General features: G+C 32.3%; 1 protein-coding gene across 1 annotated transcript; it reads left to right on the forward strand.

Moving 5' to 3' along the window:
- Positions 1-899: 899 nt before the first annotated feature.
- LOC143254027 (acid sphingomyelinase-like phosphodiesterase 3b) lies at positions 900-21,854 on the forward strand. The gene is made up of 7 exons (XM_076508743.1): positions 900-1,313; positions 10,333-10,549; positions 11,879-12,126; positions 14,060-14,229; positions 14,934-15,126; positions 18,211-18,401; positions 19,649-21,854. The coding sequence occupies exons 1-7, from the start codon at positions 1,073-1,075 to the stop codon at positions 20,234-20,236; spliced, it is 1,848 nt and encodes a 615-aa protein (XP_076364858.1). The 5' UTR covers positions 900-1,072; the 3' UTR covers positions 20,237-21,854.
- Positions 21,855-23,291: the final 1,437 nt, after the last annotated feature.

The following is a 23,291-nucleotide window of genomic DNA, read 5'->3' on the forward strand; positions in this document are numbered from 1 at the left end:
TCCATCAGTCTACATTGTCATTTAATGGACGACATCGTTTGGATATTTAACCGTATTGTCTCAGTGTGGTTCTTTACCATCTTAGGTGGCCTTATTTCTTACTTAATAAAATAGTGCCACCATAGCCTGGAATATAAGTCATTAATCAAATGAGCCTCTAAGACTCTCTAAGGTTTTACCCATGTTCTTTGGATAAAACCTGTTTCCAGTCTTGTGATAAAATGTAAGGAGTCTGTCATGACTTTCATTACCAACAAGTGCTCATATTCTACTCTGAATGAATTCGATTACCAAGTTAATATTACTGAAGATATTAACATTGAATGTCCACTTCTCCACATGGCTGCTGCTCACTAAAAGTGGCTAAAACATTATTTATGACTAGTGTTTTTTATGTGTATTTCATGGCTTTATCTATGTTGAACAACTTCTAGATTTCCTTCTAACATTCTTTATTGTGTTTAATCTAATGTCATATATTTGGACATACTCAATACTGTTGACATTTCCAGTGGAAACTAATCTTATTCATATTGCTTTCTTACCAATAAACAATTTCTGTTTCTATCTGCTGTTTTTCCCCGTCTCTCTCAAACTGTAGTATAGTGGATGAGGTGTAACTGGGATTGCTCTAAGTGAGACTTGAATGACCAGGATTCTTTGTCCTATAGTAATAATGCTCAAATCAGTCAAAGTGCTGGGTATCATTGGATGTTGGTTTGGCTGACCCATACTGCTATTTATTTTTGCTGTGGATTGTATCTTTCGGGTCATGTCTGCCCCTCATTTTGAACAAAGTAGTGTAATGGTTTACATTAATTTACATTCAAGTTGAAGATAAAGTAGGCAGTTATCAGATTTTTATCACCTTAAATATTAGAAAAATAATATTATAAAACACCAGATGTCGCGACTAATAATATGGTAGTTGTTTCGCAAGACGTGAAAACAGTGGAGAACGACAGCTGGTGGGAAAGTGCGGCTACATACAGGAGATTGATAGTTTGACTAATCGTCAACAGTTTTATAACATACGTTCAGACAATTAGTAATAAGTTGATTTATATATAAAATGGGGTTTAGTTTCGCAGTATTGGTATTATTTTTTATGTGTACGACTGATTGTTCGAGGGCTGATGTTTTAAAGTTGTTTACTAAATGGCGTCGGTCACTTGAAACTGGTTTTATCGAAAGCAAGTTGAATGCCACAACTGACGTTACTAGCAATATCAACTTCTACACAGTAGATGAACACAGTACGTCCATAAACAAAACAACTGCAGAAGCCACTGAGAACATTTCGTTTTCAGAAGGTAAGATATGGTAATGTAAACATACTGAATCAAAGGAACGTTTTTCTGGACAGCTGGGTGATCTAAATAACAATGTATATGAGTGGTATTTTTAAATACTTAAAAAAGAAGTTATTGGTGGATTTATTTAAGAGTTTGGCTTTGTTATTGTTAACCGAAAGTAAAACTAGACACTTACTGTGAAATTGATGGAATGGGGTTTACTTGAATATTATTAAAATGTTTGATATAAGAGTGTTTAATTAGAATTATTTTGTTGGGAAATATAAAAATAACAGTACACAAGGTTTTGAATATTTGTAAAAACTCAAAATTCCAGTGAAAAAAAAAGATGAATTCTTAATACAGCTGGGGTAATTTAAAAATAGAAAAGTAATATATTAATTTTAATAGTTAATGGTGGTGGAGAAGGAAGCTGCTTTGAAATATTTTTAATATAAAACTAGATCATTGGCTTAAGTTGGAAAGGTTAAGTTTCTGTTGAAAATGGAAGAACTAGTCAAATGTTTCTCGAGAAGTAAAAATATATTTTAAAGACAGCCGGAACGGGCATCTATGTTAACCTGAAGATGATCTGAAAAGGTCAAAACATTGTTCTGCACTTTATTTTAATTAAAGTTTCAATACACGTACCAGCCATCTTTAGAATACATTTGTACTTCAAGTGGGTTTCTCATCTTTATAAAGATCACAATCTTTTGTGGCTTTGAGAACAACCCTAAATATATTTTTAAAAAAATGTGAAAAAATGTCAGCTTGTAAAAAATAAAATAATACACTATTTCCATTATATGTAGTAGTTTCATAGTACTTACTGTGAATATAATAACCAAATGTATTAATCATTGATTATAAACCTAAATAAAACATTGTGTTTAACATGCTAGTTGTTGTATGGTGCCATAAGAAATATTAAACTGTTTATTACAGTGATTAGGAAGGAAAAATATACATTTTGAAAGTATAAATCACAAAACTTGTGATAGCTACATAACTTACTTCCAAAGACTATCCTACAACATGGCCTAATGATAAAAGTGTTGTCTTGAATCATTAGTATTTGATTTGTGTTTGCTAGTGACTACTTGCAGAAATAAAGTTTTATGAAACAGTGTTGAAAAATGGAATAACAAATGTAACAAGTCCCAGATGAAGAACAACATGTATTTAAAAAAAATAGTGGTGCATAAACACCTAGTGTTTTTCTTAGATCACAGGTCTGCTGACATCATCAAAGTACTTAAAAAATAAGATGAATATTACAGTAATAATCGGAAGCAGATAAATACCATGGTTGTCTTGTAGTAGGTAGTCCCAGAAAATAATAGTTTCTGGAATTATGTGAATGCAAAGCATCAGTTGTGAATACATAAATCTCTCATAAGATACTAATTATTGCACACAAAACAAAAAATATAAACCTTTCTTTTGCTTTTTGGCAGTGACCAGCAAGCAGCTGTTAAGATCAAAAACTACACAATCTAACAGAGCTTTAGTGTGAAATGTCATGTTTCTTTAAATAAAAATACATAAAAACTTGGCAGCTTTTTAACCAGTTGTTTAATTTTGATATTTTTGTCACCTGTGTGGTTTTAACTATATTTGTCTTTGTTTAATTGCATAGTCAGCATTATTTTACTAAGGGAAAAATCTTTTAATATTATTTGAAAAGGTTATGTAGATGAGGGTAAGGGTGCAGATTTGATGTATCTGGATTTTCAGAAAGTGTTTGACAAAGTGCCACATGAAAGGCTTGTAAAACATCTTTATAAGTTAAGGGGATAAGTTAGTAAATTAGGTAGAAAAGTGGCTATATGGTAGAAAGCAGAGAGCTGTTACAAATGGAATTCACTCAAACAGTATTAATGTTAAAAGTTGGATACATTGTTACTAAAGTTTGCACAGTTATGTATGACTTCTAGGTCCTTACTGATAGTTGGTGACACACTCTACAAGATATGACTTCTGTTCCTCTTCTGAAGAAAACAATTTATCCTTGCACAGATGCACTGTTTGTGCTACACTTCCATAATTACACACAACTAGCATGTCAGTATTTAACCCTTTTGCTGCAGGTCACAGGTCATATCATTGTAAATGCTGATGTGTATTTAAAATTTTATTGAAGTGCTATTTTATTAATTTATTCAGTAAGTTTGGAATCACATTGTGATTATAATTCAAACTTTAATGTTACATATGAGTTAATTTCTTAATTTTAAGTTAAATATTAAACAATTTACTAAAATCTATATTTGTGTTTTTTAAATAAACACATATAAGGCTCTTATTCTATGTTCCAGCTTGTTAATATTAATAATTTGAGTTATTAAATTTCATGAAACTAGACTATATTTTGCTAAGATATGGCTTGTGTGTTGAATCAAATACTGTGGCTCTGTTCATCTTTCTATTTTTGGAAATGACCCCTTATGTACACTTACTTCAATATATGACATGTGAATAACCAATCAACAGCTTAGAATGTCCCAAGGTAGTTTTCTCAGCCATTTTAATCTGTGAAGAGACAACCATGTGTTTTTAAACCAAGAGTTCAAGTAGGTAGGTTGTATCTGTAGTCTGATGGAAGTTTTATACCTTTTAAATCTAACTACATCTTAGTAACTACGTTTAATAAATTACAGTGAAATTCTGTGGTTTCAGTATAGTTATCTATGATTTTTTGGTTATCGAACTGTATATAAAACCTAAAAACAATTTAATATCCTCCACATGTGAAATTTTAAAAGGCTTAGTAACGTATGTCCAGCAGCAACAGAGTTTAAAGGTCGTAGTGAGAATAGATAATTGTTTGTTTTACTTTTTGATTTACTGTTATATATTTTAAGAAAAATGAGTTTTAATAATTTATTTCTAAATATTAATAATCTATATACATATTTAATGTATAACAATTGATATGTGACACAGTACATTACAAAATACTAGTCTACTAAAACACAGCCAAGACAGGGAAGACTAAAGATCAGTTTTATATTATTGGATACATAACATGAGTTCATGTGTATTGTGTCAGTACAAGTTATGTAATGTTAGCTAAGCATGACTGGAAGATCAATATATATATAATGTATTGAGAATTACACTACTTAGGCTAAACATTTGTATTTTCTTGTTATGATACATAATTATTCTAGCACAAAAAGCATAATTTATATTTATTTCCTAATTTTTATGTGATGGTTACAAGGCTAGTCAAGTTGACAAATCTGATACAGCTAGAGTATAGAAAATAACAAAATATAAAACTTTACTGAAAAAAAAAATTGAAACATATTTAAGAGATTTTAGAGATTACACAAATAATATTTGAGGTTTTTGGGATGAAGAATAGGTTTTAATCATAACATGAAATCACTTTGCACTCAGACTAGTAATAAAACACACTTAATAGTTTCACAAATAAGTCTTTGGTAAAAGTAATGCATTGAGATTTCTGATTTTTGTGTACAAAACACTTGTATTCTTTACTAACAGTCTATCAGATGTTGTATCAAAAGTTGTAGTACAAATACTTGTGTAAATATGTAGACAAATCTGTGTATGTTATAGTGAGCCCATCATGAAAGGGTTAAATGTTTATTATTTGCATATTGGTACTTCTATAATTAGATAGACTACACATTGTTATGTCCATAATTAGATACAACCTCTACATTGTTGTTACTTGCATTATTAGATACAACCTCCACATTGTTGTTACTTGCATTATTAGATACAACCTCCACATTGTTGTTACTTGCATTAATAGATACAACCTTCACATTGTTGTTACTTGCATAATTAGGTACAGCCTCCACATTGTTGTTACTTGCATTAATAGATACAACCTTCACATTGTTGTTACTTGCATAATTATGCACAGCCTCCACATTGTTGTTACTTGCATAATTAGGCACAGCCTAACAATGACCGAAGAAGGTTGAAACGTTGTTCGCTCTTCTATGTAAAATATTTTCTCAACTCAAACGAGCCGATTTTGCATATATACGGCCTCCACATTGTTGTTACTTGCATAATTAGGTACAGCCTCCACATTGTTGTTACTTGCATAATTAGGTACAGCCTCCACATTGTTGTTACTTGCATAATTAGGTACAGCCTCCACATTGTTGTTACTTACATAATTAGGTACAACCTTCACATTGTTGTCTCTTACATGCATATATTTTTAAGATTACCAATAGATAGCATTTTGAAGATGTTGTAAGGTCTAACCTTTTCACAGTTGAGTTTTATTAGAAAGTCTATATGATAATGATTTATTGAACATGACTCTATATTATACTGCTGTATGTAACTGTTTCTTGCTAACATTGGTCAATGTCAAGTAATCAAACATTTCTCAGCATCTTTATGACACTTACACCTAGCCATATTTGACATTCTGCTGCCTGTATGGTAGAGCACTAACTTTCTAAATAATATCACGTTTGTATTTGTTGATATTAAGTGTTAATCGATACAGAGTTTCTCAGCCACTCATCCATCACAGCCACCTAGGTGTTTGCCAGAAAACAAACAAAAACAGTATATTGATATGTGAAAGTTGTTGTAATGGTTTGGGTGATCAGTGAGCCTGTTTGGTGTTGGAACAAATCAAGAAATGATGAACTGGAGAATAAATAACTATATAGATAAAAGTCTAAATAAAACACCTCATTTTGTGTGATAAAGAAAACTGTCAAAACATCTGGCACACTGTTACAAGTACGTGTATTTAGTTTTTTATGCTGTAGGTGTCACTTTAATTTTTAGAGGATGTACCTGTATGAATCAATAATAAAAAGGTGTAATAACAGAGTCAAAGGTCAAGAAAGAGTGATGTTACCACAACAAAGAAGTCGTTTATACTGTTTAATGCTGTTGTATTCTATAGCATTGCTGCTTCTGAACTTGTTATGTTTAAAATTGTATTATAACTTTCACAGAGGAATGTATCATGTAAGCTAACAATAGGAGTGACACACACAGTTTTAATATGAAAGAGGCTTAATCGTACATGTCTTATTCTACAGAGCCAGTAGTTGTATATCTTTTGACCTTGTTTTTCCATATACAGGGAGTGAAACTTGTGTTTTCCAATATGTAAATATGTATGTGGGCATGTAACTTCTAGATGGTTTTCAGAACACCTACGCTACCATGTGTCATTAACCTTTGGTGTATTAGTAACTATGTCTGACAGTCATAAATAACAAGTGACTTCTGATTAGTTGTTTTGTGTATCCGAATGAACTTTAGTAGACTCAGGATCGGAGGTGGCATGGGTGAAATTGTGTTGGTACTTACTGGTACTGAGATTCAAAACTTTATTTTTTAAGGCAGTACTAGTAGCAGGATTTGTTTGAGAGGCTTTGTCATTTTTTATGTTCACACATAGATTTGGTTTTTCAAAACCAGATCCACTTGACCCAGTTCATTACTATACTTTTTTAAATGTAGAATTTCAATTTTAATATAGAATAAAGTTAATAAAACTTTGGAAGTATTGTTTAAAGTTTTGAACTAAAACTTTATGTTCTACACTTATACCTTTAGTGTTAAGACACGTTTGTACATAGCTTTATTGCAAGAAACTCATAACATTGGTCTTGCATAAAAAATTAATATAACATTGACACCAGTTTTATTAGTGTTGCCCTATATAGGTTAAGATAAAGCAATGATCAGAAGGTATGTGGTTATTTCATAAAGTAAGGCTTGAGTGGAAGGTTCCATTGTAATCCCCCACTGCTAGAAAAGTTTCAAGAGAAACCTTAACATTTTAGGCTGCTCTGGGCTGTAGATACATATTGTTGCTTAAGTGGGTTTATTGGAAAAAATATATTTTTTTTTTATCTAGTAACAGTTGGCTTCTGAAAGCCTATCAACCCAAACCTGTTTAGAATTCTAGAAAGTTCCATTATGACAGCAAACAACCAAGTCTTGTGACTTGGGATAGGCTTAAGCATAGTGCCTTCTCTTGTCCATGGCACAGATGAAACCTGACTAGTTTAGTGTTCGTTACAGAGAAAATTTTCCTGTTTGTCTGTATAGTAATAGTTATCTCGACTGTAGTTACGTAACAACATTAGGTTATTACATCTTCCTGTTACTCAATAAAGGTGAACTTGGATATGGAACAGATAGTTATTACTTATTAACTTTACTGTTCACGTTCAGTCTGCTTTGGATGTGGTACAGAAATCTCAACCAGAGTCTTTTACATTTGTCTATAAACATATTTGTTCCAGTTCTATTTTAGATATAAATAAAACTTTCTACTTAGTTATGTCAAGTGATTTGATCTAAAATATTTGTATCACTGAAGAAAACAAAAATATTTTGCAATTTATTTTAGTCTCTTCAGTGTAGGGAACTACTAAAACTTTGGGCAGAGTCCCCAAAACTCATGATGATGTCACTAACGGCCAAGACAGAATCCTAAATTAAGTACTGTATATCTTAGTCTTTTTTCTGTGTTGTTCAAACACAAGTAGTGTGTTGTTATACCCTAGTTAAAAACATACAGGGTCTGCTAGTCTGAGTATTTCAGTATTAGTTCTTCATTAACTGGTAAAACAAGCATGCCAACCTTAAAAACAAATTTTGAAGAAATAGAAGAGGGCAGACAAGTTTTGTTTTTCAAGTGCATTTATTTTGTCATGTATGTGGCCCATGAAGTTGTTTTTTCACCTAGTAAAACATGCAGGTTGATGTGATAAAAACTGGTGTTAAGTGAACAGTTCACATCTAAGACAATGTCTTGTAACTTGAGTTATTGGAATGTAAATATATCCATACAACTTAGAAACTATCAGCGTGTAAATAGATCCATACAACTTAGAAACTATCAGCGTGTAAATAGATCCATACAACTTAGAAACTATCAGCATGTAAATATATCCATACAACTTAGAAACTATCAGCGTGTAAATAGATCCATACAACATAGAAACTATCAGCATGTAAATATATCCATACAACTTAGAAACTACCAGCATGTAAATATATCCTTACAACTTAGAAACTACCAGCGTGTAAATATATCCATACAACTCAGAAACTACCAGCGTGTAAATATATCCATACAACTCAGAAACTATCAGTGTGTAAATAGATCCACACAACTTGGAAACTATCAGTGTGTAAATAGATCCACACAACTTGGAAACTATCAGTGTGTAAATAGATCCACACAACTTGGAAACTATCAGCGTGTAAATAGATCCACACAACTTGGAAACTATCAGCGTGTAAATGGATCCACACAACTTGGAAACTATCAGCGTGTAAATAGATCCACACAACTTGGAAACTATCAGTGTGTAAATAGATCCACACAACTTGGAAACTATCAGTGTGTAAATAGATCCACACAACTTGGAAACTATCAGTGTGTAAATAGATCCACACAACTTGGAAACTATCAGTGTGTAAATAGATCCACACAACTTGGAAACTATCAGTGTGTAAATAGATCCACACAACTTGGAAACTATCAGTGTGTAAATAGATCCACACAACTTAGAAACTATTGATATATAAACATAGTACACCTCTTTGCTTGTTTATAAATTTCATCTGTCATCCATAAGCCAGATTAAGGAAATAATCCACAGCAGAGATTATAAAGTTTCCTTATGTATTTTATTGGCAATAAATGAATAATAGATAAATGCCAGGTTTTTTTAAGGCCAGGGATTGTGTTTTATTTGTCTGTGAAATGTTTTGAATAAAAGAAAACTTGACACATACATTAACAGCATGATCAATGTAAGGATACATTTAAGTTTCGTTGGAACACAAAAATACTTATCAGATGTAAATATGAACAAAACTGACATGCTCAGTAAAGGACATATCTTAGCTTATCATTGTCGGCTCATGTTAACTATCCTGTCTGAGATCTTAATTTAGTATTTCTCAAACTGGTCTGCACATTTATGTCTTTTAAATAATCTAGAAAAATATTGAGGTTTTTTGTAGAAACTTTTTAAAATGATTTGTATTTTTTGTTGTTCTTGCTGTAAAACTTAAGTCTCTGAGACTTTATAGACTCTATAGGTATGATAGTAGTATAGTTAAAGTGTTTCTGTGGTTGGTATTTCGTAAACATGAAACTGCTACAGAAGCTTGTAGTGAGACCGGTTGCTGTCACATAAGCTTGTATTGAGTTATGTGACCCATGGTAGAAAACGTAACTGTAAGATAGACTTCTTGATTTCTGTAATGTGTGATCAACACAGTTACAGCCATTGTCACTGTTTTATTTGCAGTTGTTATCTGTTATAACAGAAAACACTTTTAAACTTAAGAACTACAAAATACAATTTCATGATGTTTTTGTTAGATATGATTGGAATGAAACAAGCTCTGACAACCCAAACTAGCACAATTATAGCCTGAATTTAAGGTTCTCATTTGTAACATACAACTTGTTAAATTATTAACAAAGACATGGACAAATATAAATAACTTAGAATTAAAACGGGAATGATAATATCTCTGTAGACCACACACTATAGAGTAAACGTCTCTGTAGATCACACACTATAGAGTAAACGTCTCTGTAGACCACACACTATAGAGTAAACGTCTCTGTAGACCACACACTATAGAGTAAACGTCTCTGTAGACCACACACTATAGAGTAAACGTCTCTGTAGAGCACACACTATAGAGTAAACGTCTCTGTAGATCACACACTATAGAGTAAACGTCTCTGTAGACCACACACTATAGAGTAAACGTCTCTGTAGATCACACACTATAGAGTAAACGTCTCTGTAGACCACACACTATAGAGTAAACGTCTCTGTAGATCACACACTATAGAGTAAACGTCTCTGTAGACCACACACTATAGAGTAAACGTCTCTGTAGACCACACACTATAGAGTAAACGTCTCTGTAGACCACACACTATAGAGTAAACGTCTCTGTAGACCACACTGTAGTACCACCACGTTATGAGTATTAGTGATAAGATATTAACTTTGTATTCCTGATGTAGGTTACTTTTGGCAAGTCAGTGACATCCACTGGGACATAAAGTACAACCAGAAAGGTGATCCATTAAACATGTGTCACCTTTCTCCAAAGGACTTGGGGGATCAGAATAATGGACCATATGGAAACTTCAGATGTGACAGTCCCTGGAAATTAGTGAAATCTGCTATTGCTGCTATGAGTGAAATTCATGCCAAACCTGATTTCATTTTTTGGACAGGGTAATTTTTCTCTATTCATGTGAAATGTTTTTATTATTTCATTTTTTGGACAGGGTAATTTTTCTTTATTCGTGTGAAATGTTTTTATTATTTCATTTTTTTGACAGGGTAATTTTTCTTTATTCGTGTGAAATGTTTTTATTATTTCATTTTTGGACAGGGTAATTTTTCTCTATTCATGTGAAATGTTTTTATTATTTCATTTTTTGGACAGGGTAATTTTTCTCTATTCATGTGAAATGTTTTTATTATTTCATTTTTTGGACAGGGTAATTTTTCTTTATTCATGTGAAATGTTTTTATTATTTCATTTTTTGGACAGGGTAATTTTTCTTTATTCGTGTGAAATGTTTTTATTATTTCATTTTTTGGACAGGGTAATTTTTCTTTATTCGTGTGAAATGTTTTTATTTCATTTTTTGGACAGGGTAATTTTTTTTTATTCGTGTGAAATGTTTTCATTTTCTACGAGAATAAATGAAAATTTGTCATACATTATATAGTAAGATTTTTCAATTTTTCAGTAGGTGGCACCACATGTAAACTGGATAATGTTCAAGTTTTAGATGTTATTGTTGTGGCTCTGACCTTATTGTACAGTAGGGTTAGCTCTATCTTGGCTATGTGGTTACCTATGTAGCATTTAGCAATAAGAAAGTTTAATAGAAGCTCAGAAGTGGTGCAAGTGTATATTTCTTGAATCTGTTGTAAAATATGTTAACAGACAACTCCAAGAAGTTGTTAATAATAAATTCAGGTCAAAACAAAATGCATTCATAGATTAGAAATAAAAATTAGTTCAGTAAATGATTGCAGTTAAGTTAATATTCGTTTATTTACATACAGTGATTAAAATATATTAATTTATCATTTAGGTACTCTTGCTTTTAGTGATTTAGCTGTCAAAATATCCAGAGAAATATGATAGCCAATAAAAAAAAAAAGTTCTTTGGAATACAAGAAATATACAAAAGTATTTTGTGGCTGCTGTTGGTTTCTCAAATTTAGCTGAATATGAACAAATTTTTCAAATATGAACTGATATCTTGTTAATAGAAACAGGCTTCTAATGTTAAGAAACACTTGTTCAACAAAACTAAATCTATCAAGAAGAATACTTGCTTAAAAATAAATTATTACAGAGTAATAACAATTTGAGGAACTAACTGAAAACAAAGACTAAAGGTCATGTTTCATATTAAAATCTGACCTTATTTATTTATAACATCTTTGTACGTGTAACTTTAATATTTTATTTCTTTTATGTTGTAAGAAGTATGGTCTAAGAATAGAATATCTTAATGCTCACAATATAAATTACATCAACAGTGACAATGTTCCTCATGTGGATAACCCAGAACCTGATTGGACAGAAGTCCACAGCTTACTGAAGAACATCACCCACCAGCTGACCAAGACGTTTCCAGGTGTTCCCATCTATCCGGTGCTGGGTAACCATGACAGCAGCCCTTCTAACAATCTGCCTCCAAAGAATAAGACTTTGTACAAGGAGTACCTGAGCAGGAACGATTGGCAACTTCTTCTGCCAAATACGACATGGGCTACTTTTATAACAGGTAGTGAGTTACTGAGATTTGGTCAAATGTGGTTAAAACAGCCATTTATTGAGACATTGTTAGATGTGTTTAAAACAACCAGTTCTTGAGACATTGTTAGATGTGTTTAAAACAACCAGTTCTTGAGACATTGTTAGATGTGTTTAAAACAACCAGTTCTTGAGACATTGTTAGATGTGTTTAAAACAACCAGTTCTTGAGACGTTGTTAGATGTGTTTAAAACAACCAGTTCTTGAGACGTTGTTAGATGTGTTTAAAACAACCAGTTCTTGAGACATTGTTAGATGTGTTTAAAACAACCAGTTCTTGAGACGTTGTTAGATGTGTTTAAAACAACCAGTTCTTGAGACGTTGTTAGATGTGTTTAAAACAACCAGTTCTTGAGACGTTGTTAGATGTGTTTAAAACAACCAGTTCTTGAGACGTTGTTAGATGTGTTTGAAACAACCAGTTATAGTTAAGCATGGTTACATGTTATTTAAACAATTTGAAATTAGAACTTTGTTGATTTAAGCATGTCAATGATGCTTTGGGATCTCATCTTGGGTTTCTGATATTGAACTGCAAAATGTTTGGTTTTTTTAACTTTAATTTTCATCAACCACCAACAGAATTCAAAAAAGTTCCAGTGCTTCACAGAATACCTGTTTCAACTGTAGTATAAAGTGTAGTGATAAACCATTTAAATGTATAAGAATCACCAGAACGGTACAGTGATAAACCATTTAAATGTATAAGAATCACCAGAACGGTACAGTGATAAACCATTTAAATGTATAAGAATCACCAGAACGGTACAGTGATAAACCATTTAAATGTATAAGAATCACCAGAACGGTACAGTGATAAACCATTTAAATGTATAAGAATCACCAGAACGGTACAGTGATAAACCATTTAAATGTATAAGAATCACCAGAACGGTACAGTGATAAACCATGTAAATGTATGAGAATCACCAGAACGGTACAGTGATAAACCATTTAAATGTATGAGAATCACCAGAACGGTACAGTGATAAACCATTTAAATGTATGAGAATCACCAGAACGGTACAGTGATAAGCCATTTAAATGTATAAGAATCACCAGAACGGTACAGTGATAAACCATGTAAATGTATAAGAATCACCAGAACGGTACAGTGATAAACCATGTAAATGTATAAGAATCACCAGAACGGTACAGTGATAAACCATGTAAATGTATAAGAATCACCAGAACGGTACAGTGATAAACCATTTAAATGTATAAGAATCACCAGAACAGTGGTAATAAATTATAATGCCATATGAATATAAAGATATGAAATAGGTTTTTGATATCACTTGTTTTAAGATGGCTTCTGTTTAACTGGTTGATAACAGAAAATTTTTGTAGATCACACTACTATTACAGTTTTATTAGAAATGATTGTAACACCAGGGAAAAATACACATTTTGTATGCTTTACTGTCATGCTTTGTATATATAGTTACAAAAGATATTTGTATATGCTAAAACGGCTCGTTTGGGTTGAGAAAATATTTTACATAGAAGAGCGAACAATATTTCGACCTTCTATGTAAAATATTTTCTCAACCCAAACGAGCCGTTTTTGCATATATATTTCTGAACAAGTGGGTTTCTCGACATCAAAAGATATTTGTGTTCAGCAGTGTTTGTCCTTTAACTGTGTAATTGTTTTTACAGTGATATAAAATTGTTTTTTTTTGGTTTTTAGTGGGAACTGCTATAATCCAGAATTTGTTGTTACATAATTTTGAAGTATGCAGATAAAAGTGCTAAAATTTATTACGGTGTCAATATAATTTCCATCTGTTGAGGTATTCAGGGTTAGTTTAAGAATTGCTAGAGCTCTAACAGTTAGGACATTTAAATTTATCCTTTATTAGGTGGGTTCTACAGCAGTATTTAATTTATCCTTTATTAGGTGGGTTCTACAGCTGTCTACTGCAACCAAAGCTTCGATTAATTGCTCTTAATACGCTCCTGTGGTACCTCAGTAACCCTCTTGTCGCTAATCTGACCAACAGTGACCCGGGAGGACACTTTAAATGGTTGGAAGAAGAACTGAATAAAGCTTCAATAAATAGAGAAAAGGTTTTTATAAAACTTTGCAGAGATATTGTTTATTTAGATAAATTATTATGATATGTATGGTTGCTACTTGGTGTGTTAATGTTATGTCTGTTTCATCCAGTCACTTAACTGGTTAAACTTGATACATTTCTAAAGTCAGGGATTACACTTCTGCTGAACACTTTGATCTTATTTTAAGGTTTTAAATTATTTCAATCTACTATCACATCTTATTATAGCTTTATCTATGTTATTTTGTTGACTTGGGCTGAGGTTAACAGTACTGTATTGGTCACACTGGTCAGTAGCTTCAGATTGTGTTTTATTGGTTAGATTATTGAGTAACTTTTAGGTTAAAGTTACTGCATTTGTTGTGAAAAATGTACAAGTTTCTAGTGGAAGATGGTATATTAATAAGTTCTGAAAATTTGTGGGTGAATTTTATTAATTTAAATCTGGAAATGTTTCAAAGTTTATACAAGTTAAATGTTAACATTACTTTGTTTTCTTAATACCTGGGAAAAGTCTGAGATGTGGTTTTCAAACACTTAAAGTATGTGACATCTTCAAAAACAATGTTTAGTTGGATTAAGATGTAAATATATATTTATTTTAAAACACCCATCTTTATAAGATGCTGTTTGGACTAGATGTAACTATGTATATATATCGTATGTTTTGTGTATCATTCAATAATTTGTCCTGGTTTGTATCTTGTTTTACAGGTTTATGTTGTTGGACACATCCCTCCAGGGGCTTATACTCGTGGGTTCTTTCCCAGAACTGGTCCAAACTTCTTTTATTTTCCCTCATTCAATAAGAGATTTATCCACATTGTAAACACCTACCATGATGTTATTGTGGGTCAGTTCTTTGGTCATCTTCATCTGGATAGCTTCATGCTTTTCTCAGATAATCGTGAGTATGACAGAGGCATATTTTGCTTACATTTATGACTAGAGACTATAGCGTGAAGCAGTGTTTTTGTTAATAGTGGTTATCAAAGGTCATAATGTACAAAAAAAGTAAAGGATTTTCATGTTGTATTTGGTAATGTGTATTAATTGGACATTTGCTCTGTTAGTTTGATTTTGGTCCAGCCAATTTTAGATTACCTAACAACAACAATAATTGAAACTTTTCTCTCTTAATCAATTACTCTGAGGTTGAGATAAGCCATTATATTAATACTTGTGTTCTGTATTATTCTGGCAGCAAATTTGTTATCTACATTGTTCATTTTTAAATGTGTGATGTGGTTTTAGTGTAGGATATAAAATAACAGAAATTATATCTTTTAGCATACAGTCTTGTTAGGTCAATGGTTAACTTTTCTGACTCCTGGAATACAGAAATGTTCTGTCTTGAGGTAACTAAAGGTTAATGGTAACTTTTACACACTACAAACTAAGTTTTCAGTGTGCAGAGTTTACAGTAAGGTAAAAACAAAATTATGGTAAATTAAATTAACAAAGTATCTGAAGACTTTATTGTTTAATATGAAACTCAGGAAAGAATACGTCACCACAAAACAGTGACTGTAAACTGTCGTACACAAAAAGGGTGCATCACCACAAAACAGTTGCAGTAAACTGTCATACACAAAGGGTGCATCACCACAAAACAGTTGCAGTAAACTGTCATACACAAGAAAGGGTGCGTCACCACAAAACAGTTGCAGTAAACTGTGATACACAAGAAAGGGTGTGTCACCACAAAACAGTTACTGTAAACTGTCGTACACAAGAAAGGGTGCGTCACCACAAAACAGTTGCAGTAAACTGTGATACACAAGAAAGGGTGCGTCACCACAAAACTGTTGCAGTAAACTGTCGTACACAAGAAAGGGTGTGTCACCACAAAACAGTTACTGTAAACTGTGATACACAAGAAAGGGTCGCGTCACCACAAAACAGTTACTGTAAACTATCGTGTACACAAGAAAGGGTGCGTCACCACAAAACTGTTGCAGTAAACTGTCGTACACAAGAAAGGGTGTGTCACCACAAAACAGTTGCAGTAAACTGTCATACACAAGAAAGGGTGCGTCACCACAAAACAGTTACTGTAAACTGTGATACACAAGAAAGGGTGCGTCACCACAAAACAGTTACTGTAAACTGTCGTACACAAGAAAGGGTGCGTCACCACAAAACAGTTGCAGTAAACTGTCGTACACAAGAAAGGGTGCGTCACCACAAAACAGTTACTGTAAACTGTCGTACACAAGAAAGGTAGTTCTGATAGTAAAAGTGTGTAATTTAAATATAGGGGATATGAATTTGAAAAGAAAACAAAATGTAATCCTGGTGTTTTCATTGAATAAACCTCCTTCTCTTGTGGACAATGATAAAATATTTTACCACCTGTTGAAGGTAAGTCCACTTTCTGAAACCAGTAGGGTTTAAGCTGTTATAGTCTATTTAGTTTTTAGTTTAAAATGTACGATTCCATTATGGATCTGAGAAAGTAGTTTTCCTTATGTCTTGAATATCTAAAAACATTTATCTTAACAGTGTCTGTTTTTTATGTAAACCTGAATTAGTTGTTTTAGTTCGTACTGATGATTAGCTGTGAATCTGTTATAAATAATTCTTCTGTGAATCTGTTATAAATAATTCTTCTGTTGAATCTGTTATAAATAATTCTTCTGTGAATCTGTTATAAATAATTCTTCTGTTTTAAACACTGCAGACAATCTGTTATAAATAATTCTTCTGTTTCAAACACTGCAGACAATCTGTTATAAATAATTCTTCTGTTTTAAACACTGCAGACAATCTGTTATAAATAATTCTTCTGTTTTAAACACTGCAGACAATCTGTTATAAATAATTCTTCTGTGAATCTGTTATAAATAATTCTTCTGTTTTAAACACTGCAGACAATCTGTTATAAATAATTCTTCTGTTTCAAACACTGCAGACAATCTGAATCTGTTTTAAACACTGCAGACAATCTGTTATAAATAATTCTTCTGTTTTAAACACTGCAGACAATCTGTTATAAATAATTCTTCTGTGAATCTGTTATAAATAATTCTTCTGTTTTAAACACTGCAGACAATCTGTTATAAATAATTCTTCTGTTTTTATAATTCTTCTGTTTTAAACACTGCAGACAATCTGTTATAAATAATTCTTCTGTTTTAAACACTGCAGACAATCTGTTATAAATAATTCTTCTGTTTTAAACACTGCAGACAATCTGTTATAAATAATTCTTCTGTTTTAAACACTGCAGACAAATACTAGAAGGTCACTTTTCAAGCTTAACCTAAATTGTACCTTTTATTCTCAGCATTAAAGTTAATATACAGTCATAGTTTTCTAGTGTTACAACAGTTATTATAGAAATGTGATGTAGTTAAACATACAAACAAGTTGAAGACAGTAACTTATTGAATAATGTGTAATGTTCTGCATCAAGCTGTACTTTATAATGCTGTTCACAGAAATAAGTGTTTTATTAGGGTCCAGTTCTTTAATGTATGCAGTTACGTGGTGCACGTTACCTCTCGTTGGACGAAATGCTCCACTGTGACAAGCAACAGTTTATTTTAAATAATTATACAGGACTTCACTTCAGAAAATAAAATTTCTGTTATGGTTTATTTGTAGGAAAATATTTATTGTATTTGGTCAAAATGTTAAACATTGTGTTAAATTCTACCTGTGCATTAAAGTAAGTTCAAAAGGCTTGCTGGCTGATACAGTTCTTCACTTGCATCTAATTACTATTTGATGGGGTCATTACAGATAAACACTTGTGTTTTTCTTGTTGTATATTCATATTAGCTATAGTTAAGACAGGTTATTTAAGCAATCAAAGGTTATTACAACAGTTTACGATGTTTCAAGTAAGAATTATATTTTAAAGTATCCAGTTTCTTAGTTTGATACCATATGTATTAGATCACATTGAATGTAAACAGTATACCAGGATTGACTGGAGACTGAACTTTAAATAGTAAATTTACCTGAGAACCTTGTTATTGTTTAGAAACTGTCGTGAACTCTCTCTTTCTTGGCCCTTCTGTCACTCCTTGGTATGAACCAAACGAGGAACTGTATTCTCCGGTCAACCCTGCTATCAGACTGTACAAGTACAACAGAACCAGTGGCACCATCCTGGATTACAACGAATATTTCTTGAACCTTACTAAGGCGAACAACCACCAAGACCAGGATGACGTAAGTGCATTTTCTTTTTTTATTTCTACATCTTCAGCCTTATTTCAAGATACCAAGTGATTAGATGAAACAGTCTGGTAACCTAAACCACAAGTTGTACTTGTTTTCAATTAGAGCAAATTTGCTAACATTAAATAGCTGCATCTAATTTGTTTCATTGTTTTACTCACTTGAATGTTTCCCTTTTGATGCATTTCTAGGAAATTATTAAATGTACATTAACAGTAATTACTTACATGTTATTATTGTTGATTTAGTTATGAATTTGTTAGAAGAAATTCAGTTCCGGTCGTAGATGTTGTAACCAAATACTACGCTAATTTTAGGTATGTCTTTTTCCAAACACTTCATCCTCCTATCACACTTATAATGGAACTATTGGCAGCTTTTATAAAAAAAAATTACACAAATAATGGTGGCCTTTTCCTTTCTTTGACACAAAACATCTTTAGTGCTCAAGTGATCTGAATTAAATCAATCCATTTTTCCTTTTAACTTTTTCAGCGTATTAACACTTTAGTTCTTTAACTCATTTTTGAAAGTCTGCTTTGCTTTTAAAGTTGGTGATTTATGAACAAGTTTTGGTTTACTGTATTCATCCAGTGCCATCTAACTGGGTTTTTAGGATCTTTCTTCAGTCTTATCCTGTTGAAGCTGTTTTAAAAATTATACTCTTGTCTTATTACTGTTTCTTCCCAATTTGCTGAAAAGACAGGGCATGGATAGTTTTCTGGACTGTTGATGGAGAGTCCAAGGTTCAAGTCACAGTATGTTGCTAAGAGTGGCTGCATTTCTGTCTATTGTCATCCTCATACCTTTTTACTGCTCTATTTCTAAATTGGATCACCTTTGACTGCTGGGAATACAAATCTTTTGTCACTCCCTTTTGGTTTTCATGACATCACCTTCACTAGTTCCCTCATGTCCTGTTGGTAACAACATTGATACATTTTCTGTATCTGAATAAACTTACATTTAAATTATTGTGTCTTTGCACAATATTACTCTATGGTAGCCTTCATCATTTATTTGTCTGTACACCAACTACAAAGTTATTAGATCTGTATCTGCTGGTTTTGTTAATCCATATTATTCTTACTTTCAGATATTAAAATTTAATGAAATACTGAGTGTTCTGAGCTTACACTTCAATGCTGTTGTACAACTTAAGTCATCTGTTAATCCACGTTAAGAAAGCCAACACTCGTCAACTTTCTTGGGAACAAATTTATTGATTTATTTTGTAGGTGGAACAACCTTATTATTCCCCTAGTGGCAAGTTGGACACACCACAAGGTTTGCTGTCATGGGAACTACTGTACACCTTCACAGAAGCCTACAACCTCTCTGATGTCAGCACCTCCTCATTGGCTCAGCTGTATGATAAGTTAGTTAGTTCTGTAGATACATTCCAGCAGTACTTTGAGTTTTCAACTGTAAAGAAGGTAATCTTTCCTTGTAATTCTATCTGTCGACAATTTCACCTGTGCTCTATAGCTAATGTTGATTTTGGTGATTATAATACTTGTGTTAGTATACAGAACACAACCACTCCAGGCTTTAGCCAAGATTATAACATGACTTTGGTTACAAATTCATCCTTGCCAACTTCGTATTCTGCAAGTATTTCCGAGATTTTTCCTGACGATCCAGAACCTGTAGCACCAGAGCCAATCATCAGTGACGTAAAGCCAGAACCCGAATCTCACACCACGCGTAACGTCCTAGTAGGGATAAGCACTGTTCTCATTGTTGCAACTCTTATCGTTGGAATTGTACTTCTCCACAAGCGGACTGGTCTCTTCCGTGGCCCACGTTATGTGTTCTTTCCCTGATAAACTTGAGTACCGGGACACCTTGTAAAGACTGTTTAGTTAAATGCTTCTTATAATTAGCACTTTGAGTTTACCCAGAAAATATTATATTCCTGACCTCCATAATTTTGTAAACATTTAGATCTCAGAGTAAAACAATTATTATTTGGTAAATTTTAAAAATCTAACATATCCTTTGCATTTGATCAGAAGAGTAGAGGGAAACTGATAAAAACAGGCTTTGTTATTGGTCTAAACAAAAATGGAGTTCTTCGTTGATTTCATTAAACGTGGTAAAAGTTATTTCTTTAAAGAATTTATTTTTGTACTGGTATGTTACAGTTATATCACTGTTGACAACGTGAGATTTCAAACATCTTTATGATTTCAATGTTACTTACATTATATTATGTTTATCCTAAATGATTGTAGTATCCTCTAATGTGACTTTGATTGAATAAGATTTATTTCTTTTTAAGGTAGACAAAAAGTTACATCTAAAGCTCTGTCTTTTGATTCTACCTTTTGGGTGTTTAAGGTTTAACACTTTTTAACTTTTAAGAAAGATTGTTTGTTATCCATATTTTATGGTAATTAGTAGTTTTAAGTGTAAGGAGAAATGCATGTTGTGTGTAGTTACTATTTCTTTAGATATGCTGGTTTTGAGATTTATTTAAGAATCTGTACATAAGACTTGTGGGTAGCATTTAACAGTGGACTGTTCTCCGTGGTTGTGAATCTTTAGTTCTGTTAACAGATTAGGTTTGGGTTTTACAAGAGAGTAAATAATCAAATATTTTAATTTTGTTTTATTTATCACCCTGTAGTTAAATTGTTAGAACAGTTTCATGGAAACTGATATTTATGTTGATTGTGAAGCAAGGGGCTAATGTAATAAGGTAAGACTGTTTTTATTCCCTTTGAATCTCTGTTTTGTTATTTTTATTATCAAAAATCTGTTAAATGTGGAATTCTATGGGAAAGAAAATTTAAGATTAAATATATTTTTAGTTTTTTTATTCCAAATTTTTACTGGTTGAAACTGTTTTGTATATTTAGAGTCAGAGAAGATAAACTAAAGCTAGGTATTGCTGTTTTTACTGTAATCTGCTGGGAAAGAACCACCATATAAAATCAATGACTTCACAGTTGAAATTATTAAATATAGATAAATGGTGTTCCGTCCTCCAAGATGCTTCACTGGTGGCTGTAGCTTAGGTTCATTGAACGTAACTGTTCTCTGTAACAAAGTGCTTTAGTACAGTATAAAAATGTTGACAATCTTTGTATCCTAGATTAGAGATTCTCTTTGTTTTGATGTCTCCTCTTTCCAAAGTGATAGCAAATTTCTGTACATGATTTTCTAATCGCAATTTTGTTTTATGATCCTGAGACTCACCGTTGGAGAAATGCCATCCTAGTTAACGGCCGTCTCTCCTCTCGCAACAGTGACAGATATGTTTGCAGTAGAAGGTAAAGGTTCAGTGTGTAGTGAATGTTAAACATTCACTTCAAGAGAAATTTGGGTTGTGGGTGTGGGATAGCTTACAAGGTCTGTGGTTAATAATTATTGTAATGATCTTTTTTATTGCTTACTGTGCTGTTAACTTTATATGTTTCATTAAAATGTATGGTGTTTTGTGATGGTGGAATTGTTTTTATTTTGTAACTGTAGTAAAGAAATGCTGTCAGAAGAGGGGAAGGTGGGGATACATTTTAATAATTCAGTCATTCCCCATATATGACATTTAAAGAAACCACTCACTTACACAAAACCTACCTCTCTAAATGGGTTAAGCCTATTTTCAGTTGCATTAAACATTAGCTGTTCAAAATTGTCATAATAAATACTCTGGTTCCATTGTGACTTTTAATGGCAAATTCAGTAAAACTAATGTATTTGTTTTAATCAGTAGAAGTGAATATTTTATTGGTTTCTGCACGTATGCATAATTACTCTGTTATTAACAATTGATGCGAGTGTGGAACTTTTAAAACATTCTTTTCCACAGAATAAAATGCTACAAACTTCACCCTTCCCACAAAACATACAAGTTTTTCTTTGATTTATCAATGAACGTGATCCATAAAGTGTCATTAATAGATCATGACAACAAGAAACCCACTTGAAATAAAAATGTATTTCAGACCAGCTGGTATGGGTATTAACAATTTTACTAATAAGGCAGAGAACGTTTATTTATTAACCTGAAGATGACTCATGAAAGTCGACACATTGTTCTCTACTTTATTAGTGAAAGTGTTAATACCCATACTAGCAGTTCTAAAATATATTGTTAGCTAAGTAGTGTTAGGATTGGTATGTGCCATTCACATATCTTATTAATTAGGATATTACAGTGCAGTATGTAGGTAATACATCATGGACAGATGAACAGTATGTAGGTAATACCTCATGGACGGATGAAGAAATTGGAGTCTGTTAATTGTGGTTAACATATAGACAAATAATTTGTAACATTGGCAGTAGAACTTTACTGAGTTGTAGACAAGTGATTATATAATTCATACGTGTTTGTGTTCGACTGAAATTCGTCAATTAACAGGATATTTGTGTATACAGTTTTGTTTTAAAATGTGTTTAGGTGCTATATTTCTACACTAAATAATTTTCAAACACATGCCCAGTTATTTAGAAATTATGTACTGTTTCTACAGCAACAGACTGAATGGTGTGAAAAGACTAACAGTCACATAGCTCTGGGTGACTTCCACACCCACAGTGGAGGAGTGTATCAATCTGTTTAAGTCTAAACTCTCTCATTCATTAGGTATATAATTTTATTTCTCATGAGCTGACCTCCTGTAAGTGCTTGAATATTTCATACTTACCAATGGTAGAATTATCTAATTATTCCAGTGTGTAGTTCTTTATTCTTACACATTAAAAACATATTTTCTCCCAATATTAATAAAAACATAGCAGCAGTGTCCTCATAACATTTGAAAGGATAACTCAGAGTTTGAAATTATATATACATATCACTAAAATCATGTAGTTAAACCAAGGGTGAAATTGTGCTGGTCCCCAACTCGAGTTAAATAAAGCCAGTTC

This window comes from Tachypleus tridentatus, chromosome 6 (genome assembly GCF_004210375.1).
Source record: "Tachypleus tridentatus isolate NWPU-2018 chromosome 6, ASM421037v1, whole genome shotgun sequence".
NCBI lineage: Eukaryota > Metazoa > Arthropoda > Merostomata > Xiphosura > Limulidae > Tachypleus > Tachypleus tridentatus.

What these genes read in the sequence shown, in the direction of transcription:
- LOC143254027 (XM_076508743.1), top strand. Translation starts at nt 1,073, where the DNA reads ATGGGGTTTAGTTTCGCAGTATTGGTATTATTTTTTATGTGTACGACT. An exon ending in GATTTCATTTTTTGGACAGG is followed by an intron (nt 10,550 to 11,878) that starts GTAATTTTTCTC and finishes TTACATCAACAG; the next exon opens with TGACAATGTTCCTCATGTGG. An exon ending in ACCACCAAGACCAGGATGAC is followed by an intron (nt 18,402 to 19,648) that starts GTAAGTGCATTT and finishes TTTATTTTGTAG; the next exon opens with GTGGAACAACCTTATTATTC.